The sequence below is a fragment of the Oryctolagus cuniculus genome, chromosome 2 (genome assembly GCF_051225735.1).
Source record: "Oryctolagus cuniculus isolate XC-2025 breed Fujian yellow rabbit chromosome 2, ASM5122573v1, whole genome shotgun sequence".
NCBI lineage: Eukaryota > Metazoa > Chordata > Mammalia > Lagomorpha > Leporidae > Oryctolagus > Oryctolagus cuniculus.
Window position 1 is genome coordinate 164,488,381 of NC_142868.1, and position 27,112 is coordinate 164,515,492.

Here is a 27,112-nt window from a genome sequence, read left to right on the forward strand (position 1 = left end):
AGAGTACTTTCACACCGCATCACTTACTTAATCTTTTTATTCTTAGAAGACAAAATCACAAGGATATCAATGCATGTTCAATTTTTTAAAAATTGCCTATGTTTTATTATGTGGTAATCCTCAGCTGGTTTGGAGGAAAAGTATGAATCAGTGAAGTGTTTAAATTATAGAATATCATGAACTGAAATGTTCATAAATGTTCATACATGTTGCATGGAATTGTCTTAAGGAGCCGCTTTACTGGGTCCCTGTCGATAGCCTCTGGGTAACCCCTCTTAGGAGGCTCTGAAGTGGGTTCACTTGCCCCCTTGTCCCTCTGTTTTGTGTTTCTTGTATGCCTCGTCCCTCTCCTTCCTTCACCAGCCTAAGGTTACCAGTGGAACCTGCCTGGAGAGTACTTTGAGGGTGAAAGGTGCCCTTGGGGACTTGTGCATCAGGGAGGATTCCTGGTCTGGGGCATTTGAGCCCCAACTACCAGCCCCTAAGAAAAGCCACATTTCTCCTCAATTTAAATGAAAACTAACAGTCCTATAGATAAATGTTGTTCAACCCCAGTCTGAATCATCATAAAATCAAAATTAGACATGGCACAATCATGGGGTTTGTCGCTCCCCCTCTTCGTGGAGGAACGACACTAAGCCCTGCCTAGGCTTCATATCCGAGTCACGGCACCATTATGTCGCTCCCCCTCTTCATGGAGGAACGACACAGGACCCTGCGCTGTTCTTTCGTCTGCTCGGCCCTCCCCGGGTTTGCTGCTGGTTCTTCCCGGGTTGGCTACTGTCCCTTCCACCTCCGTGGAAGGGCGGTTCCCCCTGCCACATTCCCCACTTCCGCAGGGGAGCGGCACACCGCCGGCCGGCTCTCTCGGGGGCTGCACAGGTGTTCCCCTTAGATGTTCCCCTTAGATGTTCCTGGTGCATGCCGTCTCTCTCCTCCTTTATAGTCCTCCTCTGCCAATCCCAACTCGGCTGCCCACACGCCGAGTACGCTGCTCTCCTCCAATCAGGAGCAGGTCCTGCTGTTTATTGGTTGAACTGGAGGCAGCTGTGTAGAAGCTGTTTTCTTCTCTCCCAGCGCCATATTGTGGGAGAGCAGATGCATAGAATAAGTCTTAATTCCAGTAACTTAGTCCAGTCCGGATTGCTCCCCACAGGGTTTTTCTGTTCCATCTCTAAAGTGTCCAGAGTATTAACAAAGTATGGATTTGTAGGAGATGTGCTGTGATGGGATTATGCCTGCTCCTTCTTGAGGATTGTAGGTATACAGGAAAAGGCCCTCTGTTTTAGTAGAAGCTGTAGAAATCTATCTAGGTGGCCAAGGGGAGACTGAATTGTTACTGAAGGATTGCCACAGACAAAATGATTTACTATTAAGCAGTGGACAGAAAATATCTTCAAATATTAATCAAGTGAGTCCCTTGGAGAACTGTCCTTTTGTGTGATGGATAAGTGGTGTGAATTTGTTTCCCAAAAGAATCTCTTTTTCCTATGTAACTAGAGTTTAAAACTCAGCTTTGTTTCGGTTTGGATAAAATGAAAAGTAAATTAATTTAATACCAGTTATAACTCTCATAAATTTAGTGAAGAGAAACATAAGAAATGGAATTTTTGTTTTGTAGCTGAGATTCAGTGTCAAAAATTAATATGATTCAATCACTTCTTGCTCTTTTTTTTTTTTTTCTGCATGATTTAAGTCATCACAATTTAACTCATAGCCAGAATGAAAGCTGTACTTAGGAAAAACTTGAAAGATTAGAGAGTTGCATTCTGCTGCATGGCTTGAGAGTACCCTGTCCTGACAGAATCCCCCCTTGAAAGCTGGCCAGCAGAACAGCCTCCTTATACCCCCTTCCGTGCCTGGAACACTCAGCTGTCATGAGGCCCTGGATGTGAACCCAGGGACTCCACAGGATTTCTGCATAGCATGACAGAAGGGAACTAGTGTCACCCGGCAATGTGTGCCCTGGTTTAGAAGCCCCAGGCTGTGGGTTTTGGAATTGGCTGGCCACCCTGGCTCAACCTTGGATAAATATTTCTGAGTTCTAAGTAGAATGGGGAATTCAAAGCCTCGTTTTTCCTCAGTTCTTCCACAACCAATCTATGGCATGTTGTTATGAAGTCTGAGTGGAGTAGCCATGTTTGGAGAGGGAATAAGGGGGTACTTTCTACTACCAAGACATACTCCCCTAACAGCTCGCTCCTCTTGCCCTTAGGAATGAAGTCACTTGGAGAGCCAGATATAATCCCACTAGTGATAGCCATTAGCTGGAAGCAGCCTTCCCCTAGGGTAGTTGAAACCTCTATGAAAAGATTTGTAAGATCTAAGCAGTATCCTTACCCCCACCCCCTTTTCTCCTTTCTCCCTTCATTTTGAGCCGCATCTGGAAGAGTCACAGGTCATTCAGCGCATGGTTTTGATCCCTTCTAAAAGGGACTTCTCAGTGGGACATGCATTTGTTTCTTTGTTTTTGACAGGAAGATAAATAGAGCACCTTGGGGAGAAGATGCAGAACTTGGAACAAAGGCAGAAAGCAAGTGCCGTTTTCACCCTTGTGGCGAGGGTGAGGGCTGCAGCGACTTCTCTCTCGGCAGGCTGTGCTCTCCTGCTCTCAGTGAGACAGGCATGGCATTTTCTATTCACCTCTCCCTTCTGGCAGGGAAAGACTTGGAGTTCCTTTTACAGCTTTGACTCTTCCTTACCCCTTCTAGATGTAGTCCCATTTCCTTTCCAAGATGAAAGCTTCTCTTTGTCCCCTCCCAGAATAGTTCCAGGCAGCAGAACACAGTGAATCCTTCCAGATAAAAGACCCTGCTGATAAAATGCCAGATTGTTATCAGAGACTAGAAGTGAGGGAAGTCAAGTCCCTACCATTAATTACCTAGTTACAGCTTTGTTTATATCCTGCTCATTTGGGGCATGTTTTCCTTGGACAGTTTCTTGTCTGTGTTCTGAACTGCAGTCTGAAGTTTGTGAAAATCCCAAAGGTCAGGGAATAGTGGGTTCCTTATTTTCCGAAAGACTTAATGGCAAGGAAGAGAAGATCAAAGTTTCTATCTTCCATCTGGAAGGAAATAGACAAATGCTTGGTTTTATCATTCCTCACCTCAGTATACAAACCCTACTGTTTTCAGTGAATTCTGATTTTTGAATACCTATCCAAGGGGTTACCTGGAAATAAACCGACATTTATCTCTGAGAAGCTGTGAGTATCAACCAGTGGATGACTGGATATCCAGACATTAAGATCAGAATCCAGTGGAATCTAAAATAAAACTACTTGGTCAGTGTGCTGGATGCCACTGAACTGTGCACTTAAGAATAGTGGGGCAGTTATGATTTAAGATGCCAGTTATGATGCCTGTGTCCCTCACCAGAGTGCCTGGGTTCTATAACTGGCCCCTGGTTCCATGCTCTGGCTCCTGATTCCACCTTCCTGCTGATGCGGGCCTTGGGAGGCAGCAGGTGATGGCCCTTGCAGTTGTGTTCCTGCCACCCATGTGGGAGACCTAGACTGAGTTCCTGGGTCCCAGCTTCAGCCCAGACAGTATGGGCTATTGCAGGTATTTGAGGAGTGGACCAGTGAACTGGATCTCTGTCTCTGTGTCTCTGCCTCTCAAGTATTTTTTGAAGAATTGTGTGTAATGTATAACTTACCACAACAAAAATAAACACCTGAGACTTGCTTCCTGGCAGCTCCAGTACTTTGACCACAGATGGAAATACTGTGTGGTTGTGATGCATGGTCTGCATTTTTTGAATGGGATTGCTGTTGAACAGAAGGCATTATTGATCTTTAGGACTGTGAATATAAAATATGATGAACAGACCATTTTGCCACCATCATATGGACATACAGGAAGTGTGGTTTCAGAAGGGAATTCTTTCTGTCTTCAGAATAACTGACTTTAAAACACAAGAGCCACTTTCCTTCTGTAAGTGAATAAAAAGAAGTGGGAATAGGCTCCCTTGATGGTTGGGATAGTAATGTCTATGGCTCTCGTTATCAAATAGTGGCATTGAAATGCCCTATGACTAGAAGTAGTATTAGTAAGGTAACCTCATCTGTGGTATGTGGCAGCCATTAAGTGGCCAAGCACATATTTCTTCACCAAATTAAATTCATGTCTGACATTATGTTATCTTGTTAGGTTCTGTCTGCAGCCCCACCCATCTTTCTAATAAGACAACTGCCATGGGATTTGACCAGCCTTCCCAACTTCACTGCTGGTGGAGGTTGTGAGGGTAGACTCTTGTATTTTTCTCATTAAGCCAAGAAACTTCTCAAACTCTGCAGACATGTTACTTGATGACATAGCTGCAGGATGAATGTTAGGATTAAAAATAGAAAAAGAAAAGGAGGACGCGTGCACACACACACACACACACACACACCTGTACCTATTCCAAATCTTGAAACTTCTTTCTTGCTAACCCTGAAAGCCCTGAGCACAGAGCTGTGACTAAAGGCTGTCTTTTAAAATTTTTTTTTAAAGATTTATTTATTTGAAAGGCAGAGTTACAGAGAGGCAGAGACAAAGACAGAGAGAGGTCTTCCATCTGCTGGTTCACTCCCCAGATGATCGCAACGGGCAGAGCTATGCTGATAGAGAGCCAGGAGCTTCTTCCGGGTCTCCCACATGGGTGCAGGGGCCCAAGGACTTGTGCCATATTCTACTGTTTTCCCAGGCCATAACAGAGAGCACAATTGGAAGTGGAGCAGCTGGGACTTGAACCAGTGCCCATATGGCATTGTTGTCACTGCAGGCAACAGCTTTACCTGCTATACCACAGCGCTGGCTCCTAAAGGCTGTCTTTTGTTCTCTGTGAGTGTTGTGTACAGGAGTATGTGTACCCACGCATAGATGGTAGGTATTCACCATGATCAGCAATGCATTTCTCATGTTTAAACAAAAATTTTCCTTAGAAAATATAGGGACCTGGTAAGAAGTTAAGGTAAATTTAAAATATACAAAAGCTCACTCTGAGTGAAAGCCAGTGAAAACAAGCCCTGACCTTCTCATAGGTAAGACAAATTGGAATTGAAGAAAAAAAAAGTATTATTTAGGAAATAAAGACTTTGCCAGAAATAGCATGAGTGGTTAAAGCAGTCTAGTGTGAAAAGAGCATGTTTTAAAAAATTAGATTTCTTTGCTTTCTTCTTGACTAATTGTTTTGTCAGAATAGCCACTTGGATAATAAGTGAAATGCTTTGAAGTGTATAGGGGAGTGGAAAATCTTTCTGTACCTTGCGTGAACTGGTGATACAGATTATAAACTAAATGATGCCAAATTCCACCAGTTTCCCTAGGATCCAGATACTAGCAACTATAGCCAAAGCCATAGAAATCTACTGATGAAATCATGGAATGAACGGAAGTGATCCAGATTGTTTAATTTTCTTTTGAAATGCTATATTTATTAGACCATAGCACCCAAAAGTTAAACAGTATTAAATTTCACACATAGCACTTTATTTTTAATCTTAGGTTGAAGGTTATGTCCTTGGCGTGATTGAAGAATGACTCATGCATTTTGCACTGACTTTGTTTTATTTTTTTGATAGGCAAGGAGGCAAGGAGGAAATCTGGGGAACAAGATGATACTGAATTGAAGCTAAATTCCAGTGAAATATAAAGTATCTCTTGACAATTAAAAATTAGCAGTGGGAATTAGCAGCGATTTTCTTCTAGCAAATGTCTCAAACCATGTCATAGCTAACACCTTAGGCACATGTACACATCAGAGGATGTGAGTAGTATTCTTTATTGACAAGTTCCCCATCTTAAAATACACTCACATGAAATTAATATAGTAAGCCTTGGTCACAATCCAGGGAAGGACTTGAAAGTAATGTGATTCTCCTCATAATTAGCAACCTAATTAAATGCTAGAGAGCTTTGCCATATAGTAATGTACTATGCTTCTGAACAAAGATAACGCTGCCAATGAAATCGTATACTTGTAACACTAATATATTTTTAATTAGTGGTGGGGTATGTGTGTGTAATCAGTTGTGTTTCCTCTTCAAACCTTGCACAGCAGTCTCCATTGTGCATTCTTCTGGACTATATGAAATAATAGCACATGGAGTTGGCTTCTCTTTTCAGAATTTAGGATTACTTGAAAAACCAAGAGTTGAAAATTGCCATATCACTGTGGAGTAAACAAATTAAAAGGATGTTCCCAAGATGTTAGAAAGCAGGTTTAACCTACTCAAATAAAATGGGGTATTTTTTTTACCGTAATAATTACATGGAATAGTTTGAGTTGTCAAGTGTACTTAAAAATAGTAACATTGAATTTCTTTTAATATATGCTATTGTTGTTCAGTCCCTGTGGTGGTAGAAATATCTCAGAGTACAGACACACTGGTTTTTGCAAGACGGGATCTGGAACCAGATAGACCTGGTTTTGAACTGCAGCTTGTCCCTTTGTGAGCTATGGCAAGTCACTTATTCCCTGTGAGCCTGTCCAGAAGGGCAAGTGGAAGATCTGGAGCATTGTTCCGAAAATATATTTTTGTTTTTGTTTTTTAATTCCTACTTGATGAGTTGTTAGGGTTTGTTTCTTGATTTGGCTTTTTAACGACAGCACAAGAAATTAATTTTGGCCATAGAAGTTTAAAGGAAATAGCTGGGTTTACTTAATTCAAGGAAAAGAAAACTTGGGATACTTTGGAGATAGAGGCTAAGATGAGAAAACAAGAATGGATGTATAACTTAACTTTTCTAATATATGTGAGTTGTTTCTTTTGAAACAACTTTATGGACGTATAATTGACATTAAGTCAACAACACATGCTTAACGTGTGCAATTTGATAAGTTTGTTTACTCATAAAACCATCACCACTGTCAAGATAGTGACCATGTCCATCACCCTTTGTAATCCTTATCCAACCTCCCTTTCCTCCACTCCTCCCCACCTCGCCCCCTAATCCCCTGACTATGGCTGTTCTGTGTTCTGTCACTATAGACTTGTTTGCATTTCTTTGAATTTTATATAAATGGAATCATATACAATGTATTCTATTTTGTGTGGCCTTTTTTTTTAAAGATTATTTATTTGAAAGTCAGAGTTACACAGAAAGAGGAGAGGCAGAGAGAGAGAGAGAGAGAGGGAGAGGGAGGGAGGTCTTCCATCCAATGGTTCACTCCCCAATCAGCTGCAACGGCCGGAGCTGCGCCGATCCGAAGCCAGGAGCCAGGAGCTTCTTCCAGGTCTCCCACGTGAGTGCAGGGGCCCAAGGACTTGGGCCATCCTCTACTGCTTTCCCAGGCCACCACAGAGAGCTGGATCGGAAGTGTTACAGCCTGGACTAGAACCAGTGCCCATATGGAATGCCAGCACTTCAGGCCAGGGCTTTAACACGCTGTGCCACAGCGCTGGCCCTCGTTATGGGCTTTTCACTCAGTATAATTTATTTTGGGTTTCAACTATGTTGTTATATGTATAGGGGAACTTCAAAAAATTCATGGAAAATTGAATGAAAATATAGGTTTGTTTTGGTACCAAGAATATGTAAATGCATGCTTTTTTTTTTTTTTAAGATTTTATTTATTTGAGAGGTAGAGTTACAGACAGAGAGAGGGAGAGACAGAGAGAAAGGTCTTCCATCGGCTGGCTCATTCCCCAAGTGGCGCAGTGGCCAGAGCTGGACCCATCCAAAGCCAGGAACCAGAAGCTTCTTCTGGGTCTCCCATGTGGGTGTAGGGGCCCAAGCACTTGGGCCATCTTCTGCTGCTTTCCCATGCCACAGCAGAGAGCTGGATCAGAAGAGGAGCAGCCGGGACCAGAACTGGTACCATGTGGGACGCCAGCGCTTCAGATGCAGGTTTGGCCTGCTGTACCGCAGTGCCAGCTCTCATGATTATTTCTAATAACATGTTTTTCCCATGAGCCTTTTGAAGACCCTGTTATATGCACTTTCACATTTTTACACCAAAATAAACTTACTTTTTTAATTCCATTTTCCACAAACTTTTTCAAATCCCTTCATATCGTTTGTTTCTTTTTATTGCTAAGCAATATTCCATTGTACAGATATAGCACACAAGTTACTTATGTACTCACTTGCTAATAGACATCTGTATTGTATCCAGTTTGAGCTTTTACAGAAAAGCTGCTATGAACATCATGTACGCACTTTCATTTCTCTAGGGCAAACACATAGGAATGGAATGGGTGGGCTGTATGGCTGACTTTTAAAAACAAACTCCCAAATTGTTTTTTTTTAAAGTGATTGTACCATTGTGTATTCCCACCAGCAGAGTATCAGTTCCAGTTGTTCCATATTCTAGCCAGCACTTGGTATGTTCAGCCTTTTTACTTTTTGCTTTTCTAGTGAAGATGTAATGGTGTCTCATTGGGTTTTAATCTGAACTTCGCTAATGACTAAGGTGTTGAGCAGTTTTGCATGTGTTTCTTTGCCATCCATGCCTTTGCTCAAGTGTCTTTTCAAGACTTTGACCCATTTTTTAAATTGGGTTGTTTGTTTTCTTATTATTTTGATTATATTCTGGACACAAGTCTTTTAGGCACAAATCCATTTATTTTCCTGGCATGTTGAACCAGAAAAACAAAATTAAGTTGCAGCAAGAAGGAGTCTAATTATACTTAAGTAAGTACTTCTTGACTGTGGCAGACTAAACATGGGCATTAGGGCAACCAGAGGAGGAGGTAACGCTTTCCCTGGAGGTGTTTAAAAAAACCAGCCTGGCAGTAATCCAAGATGCTGTAGGCAAGCGGAAGTATGACTCAGTTTACCTAACTGCCATCTTCATATGAGAAGAAAAAAGAAAGGCATTTTTCCTGAGGTGGTTCTGTTCCCAACATCTCAACATCCTTTGCTGTTCTGTGCTATTTTTCTAGGAAAAACAAAGTGAATTTCTTAGAATTTTTCAAAACTTTGCATGTACTTTATGGTTTTTAAAAACGTATTCTTTCTGATCTTAGCTTGAAGTGTTGCTGTGAAACATGAGAAGGGTCATTCAGGACATTAATTAGCTTCAGCAAAAACAAATTGCAACCTCTGCAGAGCACTCATATTAAAAGAGATGCTCAAATTTCTCTCATCCAGCAGTAGCACCCATAATTGTTTTAGCTGATGGTATTGAGAGGATTCCTTTAACTCTCTGTAAAGGCAAAATAATTAGCCCGATTCTAGAGAAAAGGTTCTACATGATTAAAGGAGTTGGGATCGTCGTAGCCGCGGAAGGGAAGGGTAAGGGGTGCTTTAATGACAGGATTCCAATATAGTTAATGAAGGGTTTTCTGTGTGTAGAGAACACTGGTCATTTGTTCGGCAATGCCACGGAGGCTCAAACTAGAGAAAATTGGCTCCAGTTGTAGAGTGGAGGAGTGTGGTTTCGTTAGGCATAAAACTTTTATTATCAGCATCAGTATTATTATGAGATTAAGCAATGGAACAAGTCAAGAGAGGTCATAAAGATATTTTAAAATAAAAAAGATAGCTATCTGCCTGAAATGTTTAAATGTCCATTGAATTACAGGATTTTGTTATCAAGGGGGACTTTGGAGATCACTAATACCACTTTATGGATGAGGATGTGAAAGGACATTATGTAACTTGCCTGTGGCCATGTTGTTAGATACTAATAGTTTAATTTGAGGATGTTTTAAAAGTAGCCTCGCTTGACAGACACAAAGGAAACCATGGGAAGTGTGTCTGCTTCATAGTGGGTTTCACTTCACCACAGTAGTCACTTAATGACGATGATGATGTGTATGTTTTCCCCTTAAGCCCATGAAGATCCTGCCAATGTACTGACTTGTATGCATCTTTCCTTGTCACTAAAAATATTAGATATTTTTATTCTGGGACATTTTGAATTTGTCTCTAAATAAGTATTGTTTTGAGTGCCTGGACATCATGTGACCTGAGCCAATCAATATGGATAGAGGACAATGCAAACCCTCTGGGGAACTTGTCCCAGTGTAATATATGTATAGGACTCTTCATAATTGTTGATTGAAGGCTATGCTGCAAGGATTATAATTTGCAGGGCTGGTGCCATGGTGCAGCGGGTTTAGCAAGCCCTACAGCATGTGGGTGCCAGTTCGAATCTCAGCTGCTCCACTTTGGATCCAGCTCCCTGTTGATATGCCTGGGAGGGCAGCTGATGATGGCCTAAGTCCTTGGACCCCTGCACCCACATGGGAAACCCAGATAAAGCTCCTAGCTCCTAGCTTTGGCCTGGCCCAGCCTCAACCATTGTGGCCATTTCGAGAGTGAACCAGCAGATGGAAGATCTCTCTGTGTTTCTCCTTTCCTCCTTCTCTTTCTGTAGCTCTGTCTTTATTAAAAAAAAAAAAAAAAAAACAAAACAAAACAAAAAAAAAAACAAAACTATAATTTGACTATAATTTGGTGGATGACTTGGGTCCAAGTCCTGGTCACCAATTTTCCTTTTTGCAGGATAATCCATTATAAATATTCAGGATTTGTTTTACTAAATGCTGGTTAGAGCAGTAGGAAACATATTTAATTTACCAATTCATTATATGTGAGATCTGCAGATATTAATTCTAACATTGGAATTAGTGGAATAAATTTCTTATAAAAGGGCGGGCACTATGGTGTAGCGTGTTAAAGCCCTGGCCTGTAGTGCCAGCATCCCATATGAGTGTCAGTTCGCGTCCTGGCTGCTCTACTTCCAGTCCAGCTCTCTGCTTATGGCTGGGGAAAGCAGTAGAAGATGGCCCAAGTCCTTGGACCGCTGCATCTGGGTGGAAGACCTGGATGAAGCTCTGGCTTCTGGCTTCGGGTCAGCCCAGCTCCAATCATTGCGGCCATTTGGGGAATGAACCAGCAGATGGAAGACCTCTCTCTCTGAGCTTCTGCCTCTCTGTAGCTCTGCCTTTTGAATAAATAATAAATATATCTTTAAAAAATTTCTTATAAAGGATTCCATATCCATGACCACAACAGAAAGAATTGGTACAAGGCACTGTATTTGGTTATGATTGATTTTATTTGGTAACTCATCATTCTGTACCTGTTCTCACTAGACCATCAAGAATGAAAACATACGTCTCCTTGTATTAAGGGGGTTATCTGAGATAAAATATTTGAAAGTACCATTGCCCAACATCTAACAGACACTCAGTAAGGGTTCCTCTCTTCTCTTCTTTTCCTTCCTTGGGTTTTAGCAAGGATATTGTAATCTTTCAGAAATGTAACAGATTCTTCTCAAATGGGAATTAACATAACTGTTCATATTTAAAAGTTTTTTTTAATTAGCAATATGTTGAACACTCACTTGACTTACATGATGCTTTAGTTTTACAAGATTTTAATATAGCATTTCCGAGATAAATAGTCACATAAAAAGTTAAATTGGTCAAAGACAAGGTAAGGGGTTTGGCACAGCAGTTAAGACCTTGCTTGGTATGCCCACATTCCATATTTCAGTGCCTGCTGGCTCTGCTCCCAGTTTTAACTTCTTGCTAATGCACACCCTCAGAGACAGCAGGTGGTGGCTCAAGTGGGTAGGTCTCTGCCACCCATGTGGGAGGCTCAGATTGAGTTCCTGCCTTCTCATTTTGGACTGGTCCTGTCCCAGTTCTTGTGGGCCTTTGGGGAGTGAGCAAGCAGGTGAAAGATCTCTGTCTCTCTGCCTTTCAAATTAAAAAGAAAAAAAAAATGGTCAAAGAAAAGTTTACTTGGCACCTATGATTTGTCCAACCAGTGTTGAGCTAGGTTTAAGATGCTTTGAATGCCAGCATGAGGAACTTGTATTTCATGTAGCAATAGATTTCTTTGTTCCAGGATATTTGAAAGCTGAAAATAAAAAATAAAAATGACTTCTTTTTTTAAAAGTTTATTTATTTATTTGAAAGGCAGATTTACAGAGAGGCAGAAGCAGAGAGAGAGAGGTCTTCCATCTGCTGGTTCACTTCCCAAATAGCTGCAACATCTGTGATGCACCAATCCGAAGCCAGGAGCCAGGAGCTTCTTCTGGGTCTCCTGCATGAATGCAGGGGCCCAAGGACTTGGGCCATCCTCTGCTGCCTTCCCAGGCCATAGCAGAGAGCTGGATCAGAAGAGGAGCAGCTGGGACTAGAACCCATGCCTATATGGGATGCCAGCACTGCAGGTGGTAGCCTTACCCGCTGTGCCACAGTGCTAGCCCCCAAAAAATGACATTTTAAAATGGGAATAAAAACATTCTTTCTAAACCTTTTCCCTAAATATACAGTCAGGTTAAAAAATAAAAAAAAATTAAAAAAAAGTGAGTAAGTTCTGTCTTTACCTTGTGTAGTTTCTTAAATTGATCACCCAGCCCTGTGTGAATTGAAAAACCGCTTGCTATAAATACGGAACCCACTCGTTCTAAAGATTAATGGAGTTTCAACCATATTAAATCACTTTGAGATCTTGGCCTTTGAGTAGTGACCAACACCAAAAGGAGACTCAGCCTGTTGAGGACTGATTCTCAGGCCCTTCCACTACCTGCAAGGAAAGGAGAAGACATGCTACAGCCAGGGACTGCATTCAGGAGCCCTGTAATAGATCCATGGCTGTCTGGGGGTGCTCACTGGTCGGTCCTTTGTGGAGCCAGGAGAGCATCATGGTGAGTGCTTTGTGCCTGGGAGGAATGTGCAGCCCTTTCACTCAGTCTGCAGAAGCTGCCGCCCTCGGCCTCCACCTGCACCCGGCTTGCCCCAGCCAGAGCCCCCAGAGCAGATCCAGAATGCTGCTGCAGCGTTGCTGGAGACCAGCAGACAGGAGACCAGCAGACCGGGTTGCTGCTCACTGATACAGCATCAGAGAGCAGTCGCACAGAGGGACTGCAGGGGAGAATGTGCCGCAGTTTCCAGTGAAATCTAGTGATTACTTTCATTTGATTTGGAAAGTTTTATGTATGTTATGTTAGATCTTTTATATATTTTTCACTTTATAACACTGTTTTACTTTGTGTAAAGACTTAAATTAATGATTTCCTTTCATTTCTAGGAGATTTAATGTCTATGTGTTCGTTGCTATAAAGTCTTGTCCATCTTTTTCCCAGAGTCAAAAAAAGTTGTTGTTATATACATTTCAGTGCTCAGAGAAAAATCTCCTTTCCAGCTGTCTAAAACATATGGGTGGAATCTGAAAAACTTAATTTGAAATTGTATTTGTTGTTGTCTAGGCGAAGAAAGATGAAAGACTTAAATGACATTTCAGATGAGATATAATTTTCATACTTCATTCTGATGTGTTGATATCAGCAAGTAACGAGGGATTAACATTCAGAAATCAGGCATCCTTTCATTTATTGAAGACATATTTGTAATCCTCAGTAACTAAAATGTATGGCCCAGAGCTTTTTAAAGTAAAAACAGATCTCCCGGTTGGGAGTCACCGTTGCATTGCATCTGGGACCCTGTGTCCTTGCCACATTCTGTGGCCCAGTAGAAGTGTAGAGATCTCAAGGTGGTGGAGGCTCATTGCATCACTGAACATTTCCACATCTGGGAATTAACAGCCTGGGTGGGTAAAGGCGTGCTAGCTGAGAGGCGGAGTGCAAGTGACCAGAAAAGGATGCACCTTCTAAGACAAGCTCTGTGGTTAGGCTCGTCCCTAGTGGTCACACATTGCCATTTTCATTTGTTCTGTTGTGACTTACTGTTGTCAGCATTTCTTCAGGAAAATATTTTAATGTTTTGATTAACATTAATTTGCAAAATGCTTTGAGTTTTCCAGTATACACAGATAGGGAAACAGATTATCCTATCTGCAGATATATAGCTTTTTTTGTCCATCTGATCTAGAAATGTACAATTTTTAGCTTAGCTACTGTCTACTGCTCTTATTTTAAAAATTAGGATCAGGCATTTAGCATAGTAGTTATGTTACCACCTAGGATATGCTCATATCAGGGTGCCTGGGTATGAATCCAGGCTCCACTTCTGATTCCAGTTGCCTGTTAATGTGCATCCTGGGAGTCAGCAAGTGATGGCCCAAGTACATGGGTCCCTTGAACAAGCTCATGCTGATGGGAGCTCTCACTCTCTCTCTCTGCCTTTCAAATAAATAAAATAACATTTACATAAAAAAAAAATTTCTAAAAAGTCTTGAACCTATTACTCTTCCAAGAAAATTATTTGAACAAAGTCATGAGTTATGTAGAAGGTAGGATTGCAGTAAATACAACTTTTAAGTGGTAGACCAAGTTGTTCAGGTGAGGCTAGATCAATCCTTTGAGTTGAAAATTGGTACAGGAAGGACAAACAGAGAATCTGGCAACCCACTGCTGAGCTCACCTGAGGATGTAGAAGAGGGACTTCGGTTTGGTAACAAAGACATGCTTCATGGTCACTGGACATGCAGAAATGTCTGCTTTTTCAAACTCACTGAGTACAAACTTTGTTTTTTAGTGGTTTTTCTCTTTCATGCATGCACACATACCCACAACATGTACGTGTTTTCCTGAAGGCAGGATTTGAAGCTTTGAACAAGGAAAAACTCTTGTAGTAGTGCTAGAGTCAACAGAAAGCGGACTTGCCCTGGTCCTAGAGGATAAAGGTGGTGGGCCTCACGCAGACGAGTCAGAGGCCTGGAAGAAGCCAAAGCTGCCACCTCTCCGTCCCAGCTCTTTCAGATGGGAGGCAGAAGGGGGCCCTTTGTGTCTGTTTGGTATGGCACAGCTCTGTTTCCTCAGCTAGTTGTTGAAACAGAACACTGGGAAAAAATAGAGTCTGTATATGTGCTTAAAAGTTTTAAGTCTTTGAATTATCCTACCCACTAGATTTTTTTTAAGATTTTATTTATTTTATTTGAGAGGTAGAGTCCAGACAGCGAGAGGGAGAGACAGAGAAAGGTCTTGATTCCGTTGGTTCACTCCCCAAATGGCCGCAACGGCTGGAGCTGTACCAATCCGAAGCCAGGAGCCAGGTGCTTCTTCCTGGTCTCCCACGTGGGTGCAGGGGCCCAAGCATTTGGGTCATCTTCCACTGCTTTCCCAGGCCACAGCAGAGAGCTGTATTGGAAGATGAGCAGCTGGGACTTGAACTGGTGCCCATAAGGGATGCCGGCGCCACAGGTGGAGGATTAACCTACTGCGCCATGGTGCCAGCCCCAACCCACTAGATTTGATATAGCTACCAGTATTGATCACTTCCTGTCTAACAAAAATGGTGTTTTTACATGCATTATTTCATTTAAGTTTCACAACAGTTCTATTAGGTAAGTACTCTTCCCCATTTTACAGAAAATAAAAATGTAGGAGGTTTTCTGACTTGTTGAAGGTCACATACTAGTATCAGGGCTTAGATTTAAGCTTAGATCTGCTGGATGCCAGGACATGTTCTTAGTTCCTGTCCTATGTGCTCTATAATAAGGCACAGCAGATTAAAGCCCTGGCCTGCAGCACCAGCATCCCATATGGGCACCGGTTTGAGTCCTGGCTGTGCCACTTCCAATCCTGCTCCCTGCTAATACACCTGGGAAAGCAGCAGAAAATGGCCCAAGTCTTTGGGCTCCTGCACCCACGTGGAAGATGGGGAAGAAGCTCCTGGCTCCTGGCTCCTGGCTCCTGACTCCTGGCTTTAGATCAGCTCAGCTCCAGCTGCTGCTATAATGAGCCAGCAATGTGGGGGAGGTATTTAGGGGAGTGAACTAGCAGATGGAAGACTCTCTCTCTCTCTCTTTCAAATAAATAAAAAAAAATCTTAAAAAACAATTTAGAGACCCTGTTTCTCCTCTTAAAGCCTAGTAAACATGATGATGCCTGGGGGTAACTGTGGGGAATGTGAATGAGATGCACCCTCTGCTCTGACAGAGCTGGATATACAGTTGCAGAAAGGCACAGGGAAGGAAGTGATTGATGCCGGCCAGATGAGGTTCAGTTAAAATTCACAAAACAAGGTAATGCCTTGACAGATCTCAGAGAACGGAGAGGGTTCCCCCACAGGCACAAGGGTCAAAAGACATTCATTTCAGTGATAATGAACCTGCAGTGTGCACTAAGGAGTAGTCAACTTACCGAAAAATCGACAGGATGATTTTCTGAAAATAGTATAATAGAAGGCTGGGCCTCCTGCCTCTCTCCCAGCCTTCAGAGATACACTGTAAGCTGGGATTGTCTTGACTTTGGGCTGTGAGTATGGCCATTTCCCAGCTTCAGCTAGCTATCCTGCCTATGAAACAGGCCATGATGATGCGGCACTCTAGGGTGAATTTAGTGTGGAGCTTGAGGGTGGGTTGTTGGCTGGATCCTTAGACCATTCTGAGACTTTGAAGACTCTGGCTCCTGTGAATTTTCTGTCTGCCACTGTGGCTTGTAAGTTTTAAATGATTTGCTACACCCATCACAGAATACCAAGTCTCATCCTAAATCAATGCTCAATAAATGGTAGTGTTGTTGGCATCACTGTTAGTGATGTTAGTGTTCTGCTTCACAGTCTACCAGATAGAGACAGGCTGATTCCATAAATTTTTCATTCATACCTCAGTGTAATTAGGTTGTACAGGTTGCTTTGGAGACATTTGACTTTTCCCAGACTGGGGATTTTGAGGCAGCTGCATTATAAAGTGTTAAGAAGACTGAATCTTGCAGGTGGAATGCCCTGGTTAGAATGCAGGATTTGCCAGTTGCTAGTTTTATAACCCAAGAAATGTGGGGAATTCTCATTTTCTTCATCTTTTTTTAAGGATTTATTTATTTATTTGAAAGAGTTACACAGAGAAGGAGAGGCAGAGAGAGAGGTCTTCCATCTGCTGGTTCACTCCCCAGATGGCCGCAAAGGCCAGAGCTGTGCCGATCTGAAGCCAGGAGCTTCCTCCGGATCTCCCATGCAGGTGTAGGGGCACAAGGACTTGGGCTGTTTTCTGCTTTCCCAGGCCATAGCAGAGAGCTGGATTGGAAGTGGAGCAGCCAGGACACGAACCGGCACCTATATGGGATGCCAGCACTGCAGGAGTCAGCTTTACCCACTACGCCACAGCACCGGCCCCTCCTCATCTTAAAATAAGGATAATAACCCTGACCTTGTAATGAAAATGAGCCAAGTAAATGAAAAAGTATTTCTACAGTACATGGCCATTGCTGGCTCACAGTGGCACTTTGTCTGGTGCACTGAGGGACACTTGGTTCATGTAGGGAAAGGTGTGGGCCTGATGCTCTTGTCAAACCCAGGTGTTCTCAGGCCGACCCACTTAGGCATAGCCAGACATGATCTCCTTTCCACCCACCCTCTTTCTGGGGGAGCCACCTACAACAGCTTGTGTTTGCCTGTCATGGTCCTGAAAGTCTGCATTCCCCTGCCTTTGCCTCTAAACAGGGGAGCTCCTTGTGGCCTAGGCAGTGCCTCTGCTGTTTGACCATCTGGTAGTAACTCTGCGTGCTTGTTCGGTACCGGCAGACTCCCTGTGGTTCGCGGTGGGCAAGGGACACTTGGTGCTGTCCAGCCTCTTAAGCTTTGAAGACTCTCAGGAAAATGAACAGATTGTGCAGGCAGGTAGATGAGGCAAACGTTCAGCCACCACTCGGAAAACAGGTGAGGTCAGGAGGTGACCTCGGCGGAGTGGTCCTGTTCTAGCCCAGAGTCCTGTGTGTTAAACTCCCCTGGATTCCTGGAGTGTTGAATCCAAAGGCATTCTGTGTCCCACATTGGAAGGTCGTTGATCTCCTTCGGAAAGCTGTCCCAGCACTCCCTCCCACTTCCCTTTTTTTTTTGTTTGTTTTAAGGGAAAGGGTTTATTGGGGAAAACCCAGCAGATCGGAGGAAAGAGGCGAAGAAGGGAAAAGAGAAAGAAGGAGGGCGTAAAAGAGACCGAGAGGAGAGAAGAGAGAGAGCAGAGAGGAGCTGAGAGAGAGGGAAAGGAGAGAGGGGAGTGAGAGAAGCCAAGAGAGAGCAGAGAGACAGCGAAAGAGAGAGCAAGAGAGCGAGCAGGAGAGAACAGAGTCCCGCTTCCCTTTTATGTGCCACTCTACACAGGTGTGTGTGTCTCCTGGTGCACCATGGATTTGTGATCAGCAGGCGCTGGAGCGCCTCTAAGCTCAGACTCTCTGAGCGGTGTTGGTAGTCACCATCACTGTGTCTCGTGAAGCAGGACACACAGGTGACAGCCACTCTGTGTAGTCATTTACTGTGTGCAAAGGGACAACTGCAGATTCCTGACCAGGTCCAGGAAACATGCCACAAAGGTTTTGTTTTGTTTAATTTAATGCTTTTGGGGCCATTGTTATGGTGTAGCTGGTAAAGCAACCACCTGTGATGCCAGTATCCCATATGGGCACTGATTTGGGTCCTGACTGCTCTACTTCTAATTCAGCACCCTGCTAATGGCATGGGAAGGGCAGCTGAGGATGGCCCAAGTGTTTGGGCCTCTGCCACTCACCTGGGAGACCCAGACCAAGCTCCCAGCTCCAGGCTTCATTGTGGCCATCCAGGGAGTGAACCAGCAGATGAAAGATCTCTCTATATATCTCCTTCTCTGTAACTCTGACTTTCAAATAAATAAAGAATTCTTAAGAGAAAGGAAGTTTTAATAAAGCCCTATGCAAGGAATCCTTTTAAAAAATTAATCTTTTTCCTGCCTTTTTAAAAAATTTATTTGATAGGCAGTGACAGAGCTCCCATCTACTGGTTCACTCCCCAGATGTCCACAACTGCTTGAACTGAGACCAGACCAGGCCAAAGCTGAGCGCCCAAACCAGGTCTCCCACATGGGTGGCAGGGACCCAGGTACTTGAGCCATCACCACTGCCTCCCATGATCTGCATTAGCAGAAAGCTGGAGTCAGGAATCAGAGTCTGGTATCAAACCCAGGTACTCCAAAGTGGGAATCCCAACCAGTATCCTAACCACCAGGCTAAAGGCCCACCCCAAGAGTTTTGAATGCACATCACAAACTTCCTGAGATTGTATGGGAAATTATGTGTTTATGTTCATAAATCTTTTTCTCTTGTGAGAGAGTCTATGGTTTACATGAAATTCTGAAATGTTTTCATGGTCCTAAAAATGTTAAACAGCAACAAAAGCCACTTATTTGGAGATTTTCCACATACTTATAAGTTAAAGTTTGTGTTTAGATAAGCTAGGGGGTGTTTTTATGTTCCTTCAATTTCCAGGTGTGGGCTACAGCTTGGGGTGGTCAAAGAACTAACTCTGTTAGAACCCTGGACTGTACTTCTGGCCTGGACACTGCTACTTATATATCCTAGAGGGTTCACATAGCCTTTCTGAGCTTCACTTTCTTTTTCATCTTTGAATTTAGGTTTATAATGCCCTCTTGCCCTGCAGGAATATCACATAGTAAAGAGATTATAGGTGTGCAGGCACTTTTTTAATTGCCATGAGCTATACACTTGTGAGACTCAAATACTACTATTACAAGTGTGTCTTTTATCACACAGGGCAGAGAATACAGTGGGCAGTCACTACTTAGGTGGTTAAAATGGACAGGGAACTGGTTTATTATAGTGAGAGGACTGGAGCTTTAAGTACACCAGTGGTGTGTGTGTTTCTTGCAGATTCTGTGGACGCCCATATTCAGGTCCAGAGCACAGCTAGTGCCATTGAGGAACTCATTTTGCAAGAGTGTGAAAAGTAAAAACGAGCTTCGTGACCCTGAGTTCATGTGCTTTGTTTTACAGAAGGATGTGAGATTTAGAGAAGACAGAGGCTGTCCTTGTTTGAGACGGTTTCAGGCTTCACCTCATCATGTTTAATAGAATCCACAGAAAGAACTTCTTTGCTTTCATATCAACTTATTGTCTTACCTTTTAGAAGCATTACAGAATTCACCTCATGGTCTTAATTATCTTGAGTGGGGCCACTTAGAGGCCTGCACTTCCCAGAATATGCTGCTGCTAGACCAGACACAGGCCTGGTATGTTACAAAACCTTGCCCTGTTTGGCTGTCTGTACATGTGGGCTCTGCACATGTAAGCTCAACCAACTGCAGTCCTCAAATACGCCGGTAAAAGACTACATTTGTCTCAAACGTGTACAGATACTTTCTTGTTGTCATTATTCCCTAAACAATGCAGTATAACAACTACTTGCATAGCATTTACCTTGTTTTAGGTCTTACAGATAATTTAGAGAGGACTTACAGTATATGCAAATATGACACAATCTTGTATAAGGGACTTGAACATTCACTGAGCTTGGTAACCACAGGGAGGCCCAGAACCTGTGCCCTCCAGACACTGAGAGACAAGGGTATTTCTTTTGGAGTGTCCTCCACATCACTTCAGAGTCCTGGGGGTGAATTATTGCCAGTTCTGTTACCTGGACTGACTCAGAGAGCTAACTCTGATTTGTCCAGGTCACAAAACTCAGTCTCCAAAGCAGAATGAACACCCAGGTGCTCTAATTTTTTATCCTTAAAACCACTAGATTCTAAAGTGTCTTATTGGACCCTCTTCGTCCCCTAGTAACTGATGACAAAAGTAGATGGAGTTTTTTTTGTTTGTTTGTTTTTTGCTCAATGTACATATATAATACACAAAGGGTTTTCAAAAATGTTATGAAAAAATGTGTTACATATAATAAAAGAAAAAACTTGCACCAAAATAAGCTTATCTTTTAATTTCATTTTGTTGTGAACTTTTGGAAGGCCCCAAGAGAGAGAAAGAGAGTGTTTATAAATTTGACTGTAATCTATCCTTCCATTTAAACAGTTTGTAGTAGAAAGGAGTTTGAAATTACATTTAATCATTGCTTGATAATGAATGTTACTTAAGTATCATTTTAAAAAGCTGCTTTTCTCTCTCTCTCTCTCTCTCTTTTTTTGGTAGTTGCATTACTTTTTGTAAGATGTTTTGTTTGTGATGTTTTGCACCTGGTTGTGTGCATTTGGAAAGTACCCTACCCTAGAATATCTGAAAGCAAAAAAGTCCAGCCCTTTTCCCACTTTCCGTTCTTTCTGCTGTATGGATGCCAGATTCCTCTGGGAAATCATCATTTGCAAGAGGTCAGGAGCAAAAGGAGGGGCATTCTTTAGTGTACAGTTACTGCTAATTGGAAACTAAACATCTGTAACTATGTCAGAGTTATTTGTATTTGAAAAGAAACATTTATATACAAGAGCCTTTTCAGTAACATAAAACACTGTAAGGCAGAGTGTGTGTATGTATGTATGTGTGTGTATGTATGTGTGTGATATAGAGGGGTGGAGGACAGACAGCCGGGGAAGCTTCCGACAGATGCCTGCTGTGCTGAGTGAGATCATTTGCTGATTAAATCGCTAAGCATTTCAGAGTATTTCCTTTGTCAGATGAAATTTTCTTCCCACCCTACCCCAAACCCCTGCAGACCAAAGCAAATGTTTTACTGTGTTTACCAATTACCCATTAAATATTTAATCACGTTAAAGGAAAACTATGCGAGAAAATGTGTGAGTTGATGGAACCTAGTCAAAAAACAGTGGAAACTGCCCAGCCACCTACTGGAACCCTGGCCCTTTTTGTAGTGTGATGTGTCTTCCCACAGAAGGACGTGAAGTGAGCGCTTCTCCATCCTGAAACTACCCATCATTGGTGAAGCTCCCCTCTTGGGAGAAAAGTGACAGTGTCCTCACTTTAACCCTCTAACCCTCCTTCTCCCCACATCCCCTCCTCCCTGCCACTCTCGAGGTGAAATTCCCAGGTGATTGCATTTGTACAGAAATTGTATTTGTATTATCATGTTAGATGGACACTTCTGGGGTGTAACAGTTTGGTCATAGAACTCTATCCTTCTATGTGCTAAGCTTTCATAGACACATGGCCCAGATCAAACCAATGATTTCCTCTTGGACCACTGATTAATTTTGAAAATGGTCAAGAAGCTCTCTCTTCTCCCTGTAGAATTTACCTTCTTTTGATCTTCTCTATCCTAGTTTTGACATCTTAAGACATTTCCATCTGTTGCGTTACTATTTTAATTGGATATAATATCATGAGGTATTGAAAGTTGTGATCAAGAACTTATTTAGCCAGCACTTACCATATTGGCTTTTGCTCTCAGTCAGTCTTCTGTATGTGAAGGCTCCTAAGTGGACAGTTTGAACAAAATGGTTGTAGCTTCTCAGGTTCTGAGTCTTTAGAAACTTCAGATGCCCTTAGATGACCTGCCTTTCTGATGACCTTTGCATAATCTCAAAATACCACTTATCCATGGGTAGGAGTCCAGAAGCAAGGATTGAGGAGTTGGAGGTCCATTTCTCATCCTGTTTCAGTAAGTTCAAACCATGTAGTCTGCCATTTGTGGCACTCTGCAGTATGGCTTGACCCACTTTCCTGTCTTAGCTTCTGCTCTAATTCATAAGCCTTTACTTTAGCCACACACATCTCCCTATACCTTTATTCCTCGAGCATTTCTACCCTTGCTTTGTGCCTCTGTCCTTGGTTGAGACAATTTCCTGGCTTCTCTCAGCCTGCTTGAGCCCCATCTTTCCACGTCTGACTTCCTAGAGCTGTAATGTCAAGAGCACCTGCTTATCATTTTCCCCACACTATGTTGTAGAGAAAAGTACATTTTCAAATGTACTTTTCATCTTGCCAACCACAGCGTGGACTGCTTACAGCCAGTCGTGACTATTTGACTCTTGGCACTTATCACAGTGCTTTTACTCATTGTGAAGTGCCCAATGGATAGTTGTTTGATTATTAAGGGTAAGCCCCTCCCTTCCTCCCTCCCTCCCTCCCTCCCTCTTTTTTTTTTTTTTTTTTTTTGCTACTACCTATCTGTTGTCTTATTCCCATAGCTTATCTACATGTAATCCCTATGAATAGAATTATATATACTGATGATGTTTTGACAAAAGCAAATTCACCTGTAGAGCTAATGCAAATATGAGTACAAAGGAATGTCATTTGAAATAAGGGAAATATTTATTAAGAAAAAAATCTTTGAAATAAGGAACAGCTCCTGACCTTTGTTCCCCTAGATTTAATATTCCAGCCTGAGCTAAATAGAACATCAATGTATACAAATACACAGATGTGGAGATGAGTATTGAAAAGTCTTGTGTTCTGTTTCTTCCTAGGTGTGGTCACTCACCTGTCTACCGCTCCCGTGAAATGGCAGCTCGTGCCTTGGTCCCATTTGTTATGCTAGATCAAATTCCTAAGACCATCCAAACTCTATTGGCCACACTCCCCAACTGCACTGACCAATGTTTCCGGCAGAACCATATTCATGGGACACTTCTCCAGGTAGGTAAAGTTACTTTGTGGGACTTCTGTCAAATACCATAAGATGAACTTTCATATCTCATGTACTGTTTGATACTTAGGCTTTTACCTTTACCAGTAGAATTTTTTCTACTGCTGAAAGATCAGATATTTCCTTAAGCATGCTTTTGTCATACCGAACACTGTGTTACTCTGTGATTCTGTCACATTGTCTTTTACATTGAATCTTGTGTTTTCGACGATATACTTTCTCATTTAAACTCACCTTTCTGAACCATCTAGAGTTTCTCTTTTCCATCAAATATGTCTACAGAACATTCTGGGCCACTCCCTGTTCAGGGTGAAGCTAAGAGTATTCCTAGACAGAGAAGTTGGCCCAAGAGGCACAAGGAAAATTATACACGAGGCAGAGTATGCCTTGTAGCAAATCTGTACCTCCTGTCTCCTCTGTAGGGCAGAAGAAACTTTATTTTGAATAAGTATATAAATTTTTTTCGTTATTTTTAACATAATACTTCTTTTAGAAAAGACTAAAGCATGGCTGGCGCCGCGGCTCACTAGGCTAATCCTCCGCCTAGCGGCGCCAGCACACAGGGTTCTAGTCCTGGTCAGGGCGCCAGATTCTGTCCCGGTTGCCCCTCTTCCAGGCCAGCTCTCTGCTGTGGCCAGGGAGTGCAGTGGAGGATGGCCCAAGTGCTTGGGCCCTGCACCCAAGGAAGACCTTTCTCTCTCTCTCACTGTCCACTCTGCCTGTCAAAAAAAAAAAAAAAAAAAGAGAGAGAGAGAGACTAAAGCACAACAGATTGACTCCTTATTGAAACTGCTCTATTTAAGTCTTTCCTTGGGGACAGGTAGTGTTGGTGATAGCTTTTGTCCACATGGCTGTTGTGGTCACTCATAATAGGCCCAGGACTAGAGGTGGGATTTAAATGTCAAGTCATGTTCCTGGTCCATGAGCAGAACTGAGAGGTGGCCTTGAGGCCCCAGTTCATGTGGTTAGTTTGAGGTCTGTACTGCTGCCCTACGAGGCGATCTGTAGAGTGGTTCATGGCCTGGGACTCAGAGCCGGACTGCCTGGATAGGAACCTCAGACTCACCCCACACTGCCTGCTCATCAGTGTCTTCATTTTTGAAATGCAGATAATAGTAACGTATACCTCAAAGAGATTCTGCGAAGAGTAAATGAATGCATTTGGAATGGTTAGGATAGTGTCTAGTACATAATGATATACAGACAGTTCTTAGTGCTGTTATGCTTATACTTTGAGTGAGCCTATACTACAATGAAAAGTAATGTGGTTAGTAATTAATTTCCCCTAGGTAAGATTATAATATCAACCTATCATCATTCTTCCTTGGCTGTTTTATACATTCAACAAGTATTTATTGTATGACTGCTATGTACATTTGTGTCACCATCAGAACCATGACTGAGTCAGTCCCTGTGAAGGGGGCTGATGACAAAAGACGACCAAAGATAAGCAGTTGCAGCTCAGTGTGTTAAGTGCCACGTGAGCCCCAGGCAAGACTACCTGGCTTATCTTGGGGAAGTCAGGCAAAGTCCCAGAAAAAGTGCCATCTAAGCAGATACTGAAGGATGGTAGCCGGGTGAAGGAGAGAAAGAGTCCGCAAGGCAGAGTGAGCAGCAGGGAGGGAGACTCCTGGTGGGCAGGAAGTCAGCCCCATCTGGGAATTGCGGGTTGAGTGCACTAAAGTTCTAGGTTGGTGGTTCTCAGATTGGCCTTAGGACCTTTTCACACTCTCAAAAGTTATTGAATGTTCCAAAGAGCTTTTATCTGTCCGTGTCTAACTAGAGAATAGAACTAAGAACTTAGGAAAACACAAGAACTCACAGCATGTATTCCATTAGCCATCAGAGTGTTGACGTCATCACACACCTTGAAGCTTCTGGTAGACTCCACTGTGTACTCATGAGAGCGAAGAGCGAAAACAAAGGAGGGAATTAACATCTTCACATCATTATGAAAATAGTTTGATCCAGCCGGCGCCACGGCTCACTAGGCTAATCCTCCGCCTAGCGGCCCCGGCATACCAGGTTCTAGTCCTGGTCGGGGCGCTGGATTCTTTCCCGGTTGCCCCTCTTCCAGGCCAGCTCTCTGCTGTGGCCAGGGAGTGCAGTGGAGGATGGCCCAAGTACTTGGGCCCTGCACCCCATGGGAGACCAGGAGAAGCACCTGGCTCCTGCCATCGGATCAGCGCGGTGCACCGGCCGCAGCTCGCCAGCCGCGGTGGCCATTGGAGGGTGAACCAACGCAAAGGAAGACCTTTCTCTCTGTCTCTCTCTCTCACTGTCCACTCTGCCTGTCAAAATAAATAAATAAATAAATAAAAAAGAAAATAGTTTGATCCTGTAGACCTGCTGAAAAGATTGCACCAACCTGTGAGGGTCCCAGACTGTACTCTGAGATCCTCTGGTCTGTGTCTCACTCCCTGTGGGGTCTTTGATGGTTTCTTAAGCAGTCATGTCCTCTAAGTCCTCACTGTGTCCCTGTGATGAGGAGAAGGGCAGGGGTTTTGTCTTAGTTTCAAAGATGGGCCACTGAAGCCCACAGTGACCATTTGCTCAAACAACTTCAGTCTTTCGCTGCTGCCACACTCCGCTGCCTCTTTGAGGAGGGGCAGACACTAATGAGTAATGCAGAACAGGCTTGTCAGAGTGTGGGCTGCAGCTGAGTCCGAAGCAAGGCCGAGCGGCAAGGCGATCAGCCGTCAGGTTTCCTTTGCTGGAGATTCCGTCTCGTCCTTTGACCAGCTGTACAATGGGCCTCCCAGCCTGTTTCTCACACCTGCCCCTGACGGATCTGGCCTGTTCCAGACTATTCCACCAGTCTGCCCAGCCATAACACATGGTCCGTGGAGCTGTCTCAGGGCTGCCTTTAACGTGCTCAGATTTGCTTTTTCCCCTGGGTAGACTGTGAAGCCCGGTGGACAGGTGAAAGCCCACTAAGCCCGGGGCCACTGCTCCTCGGCATGGGTGGGACGAAAGGCCTGCTGAGAAAGTCAGTCAGTCGTGTGCTGGTCACCAGATTCCTGTCTTTAGCCAGGTCAGTCCACACTGGCTGGAGAAAAGGTGGCAGCGGCAGGTGACAGGCCTGTCGTGTCCACTCGGGCGCCAGGTCTGGGTTGTAATGGTGCTTTGGCACCCTGTGGTTCTTCGAGAGGAAAGCACAAGGGGTTAAGTTGGGAAGGACTCTGTCTCTTTCCTTTCTACAGCTTAGGGGTTCCTACTCAGCATAAAGCTACCTTTGAAATCAGTCAAAGGCATGCACCTGGAAAAGATGGTGGAGGCTGAAAGGAATGATAATCTCCATGGGACCTTCAGAGCCAGCTAAGTAAATATCAAATTGTTATGTTTTTTTCAAAAGCAGGAAATCTTTTTGTAATCAGAAAACAAATTCTTTCACAGAACATTTTCTTGAATTATACATTTTGACTTCTCTGAAAATGTTTACATAAATATATCAAACCTCAAAGTCTTTCTATAGTGTACCTTGAAAAGAAGAAATGTGCTGATCTCCGACTTTTCTCAGACCAGGGAAGAAAGATTCAGATTACAGGACATGCAAAAAAAAGAAAAAAAGAAAGAAAAGAAAAAACATGTGGGATTCGTTTCTTAATCGTTTTTAAAAACAGAGGCTGACAATTGCAGTGTTGAAATGGATGGGGGTAATGCACATTAGAAAAGGTGAGATTATACAGCAGGTTCATAAGAGCCGGGAGTAAATGACATTAACTCTCCATAAAGGCTAGAGAAGAGCCACGGACATGACCTCATTTGGGAACAGCACTGGCAGCGCTGCCCTGTCTTTGAAGTAGAATTAGCCGTCTGTTTTTGTGGCCAAAATTCTTCCTGTTGGGGACTTAGCCTCATTGCTAGGTTACTTGTCAGTCCTGAGAAATTGTACTGGAGTTCAGAAAGTGCTGTGTGGAGGGAGAGTGTGGCCAACAGTGATGG

At 43.2% G+C, this 27,112-nt stretch overlaps 1 protein-coding gene across 1 annotated transcript in view; it reads left to right on the forward strand.

Moving 5' to 3' along the window:
• THADA (THADA armadillo repeat containing) overlaps nt 1-27,112 on the forward strand; it is a 233,154-nt gene that overhangs the window by 182,701 nt on the left and 23,341 nt on the right. Inside the window, exon 29 of the mRNA XM_070069195.2 lies at nt 22,989-23,157. Coding sequence (XP_069925296.2) covers nt 22,989-23,157 — 169 coding nt within the window. The remainder of the gene's footprint in view (nt 1-22,988; nt 23,158-27,112) is intronic.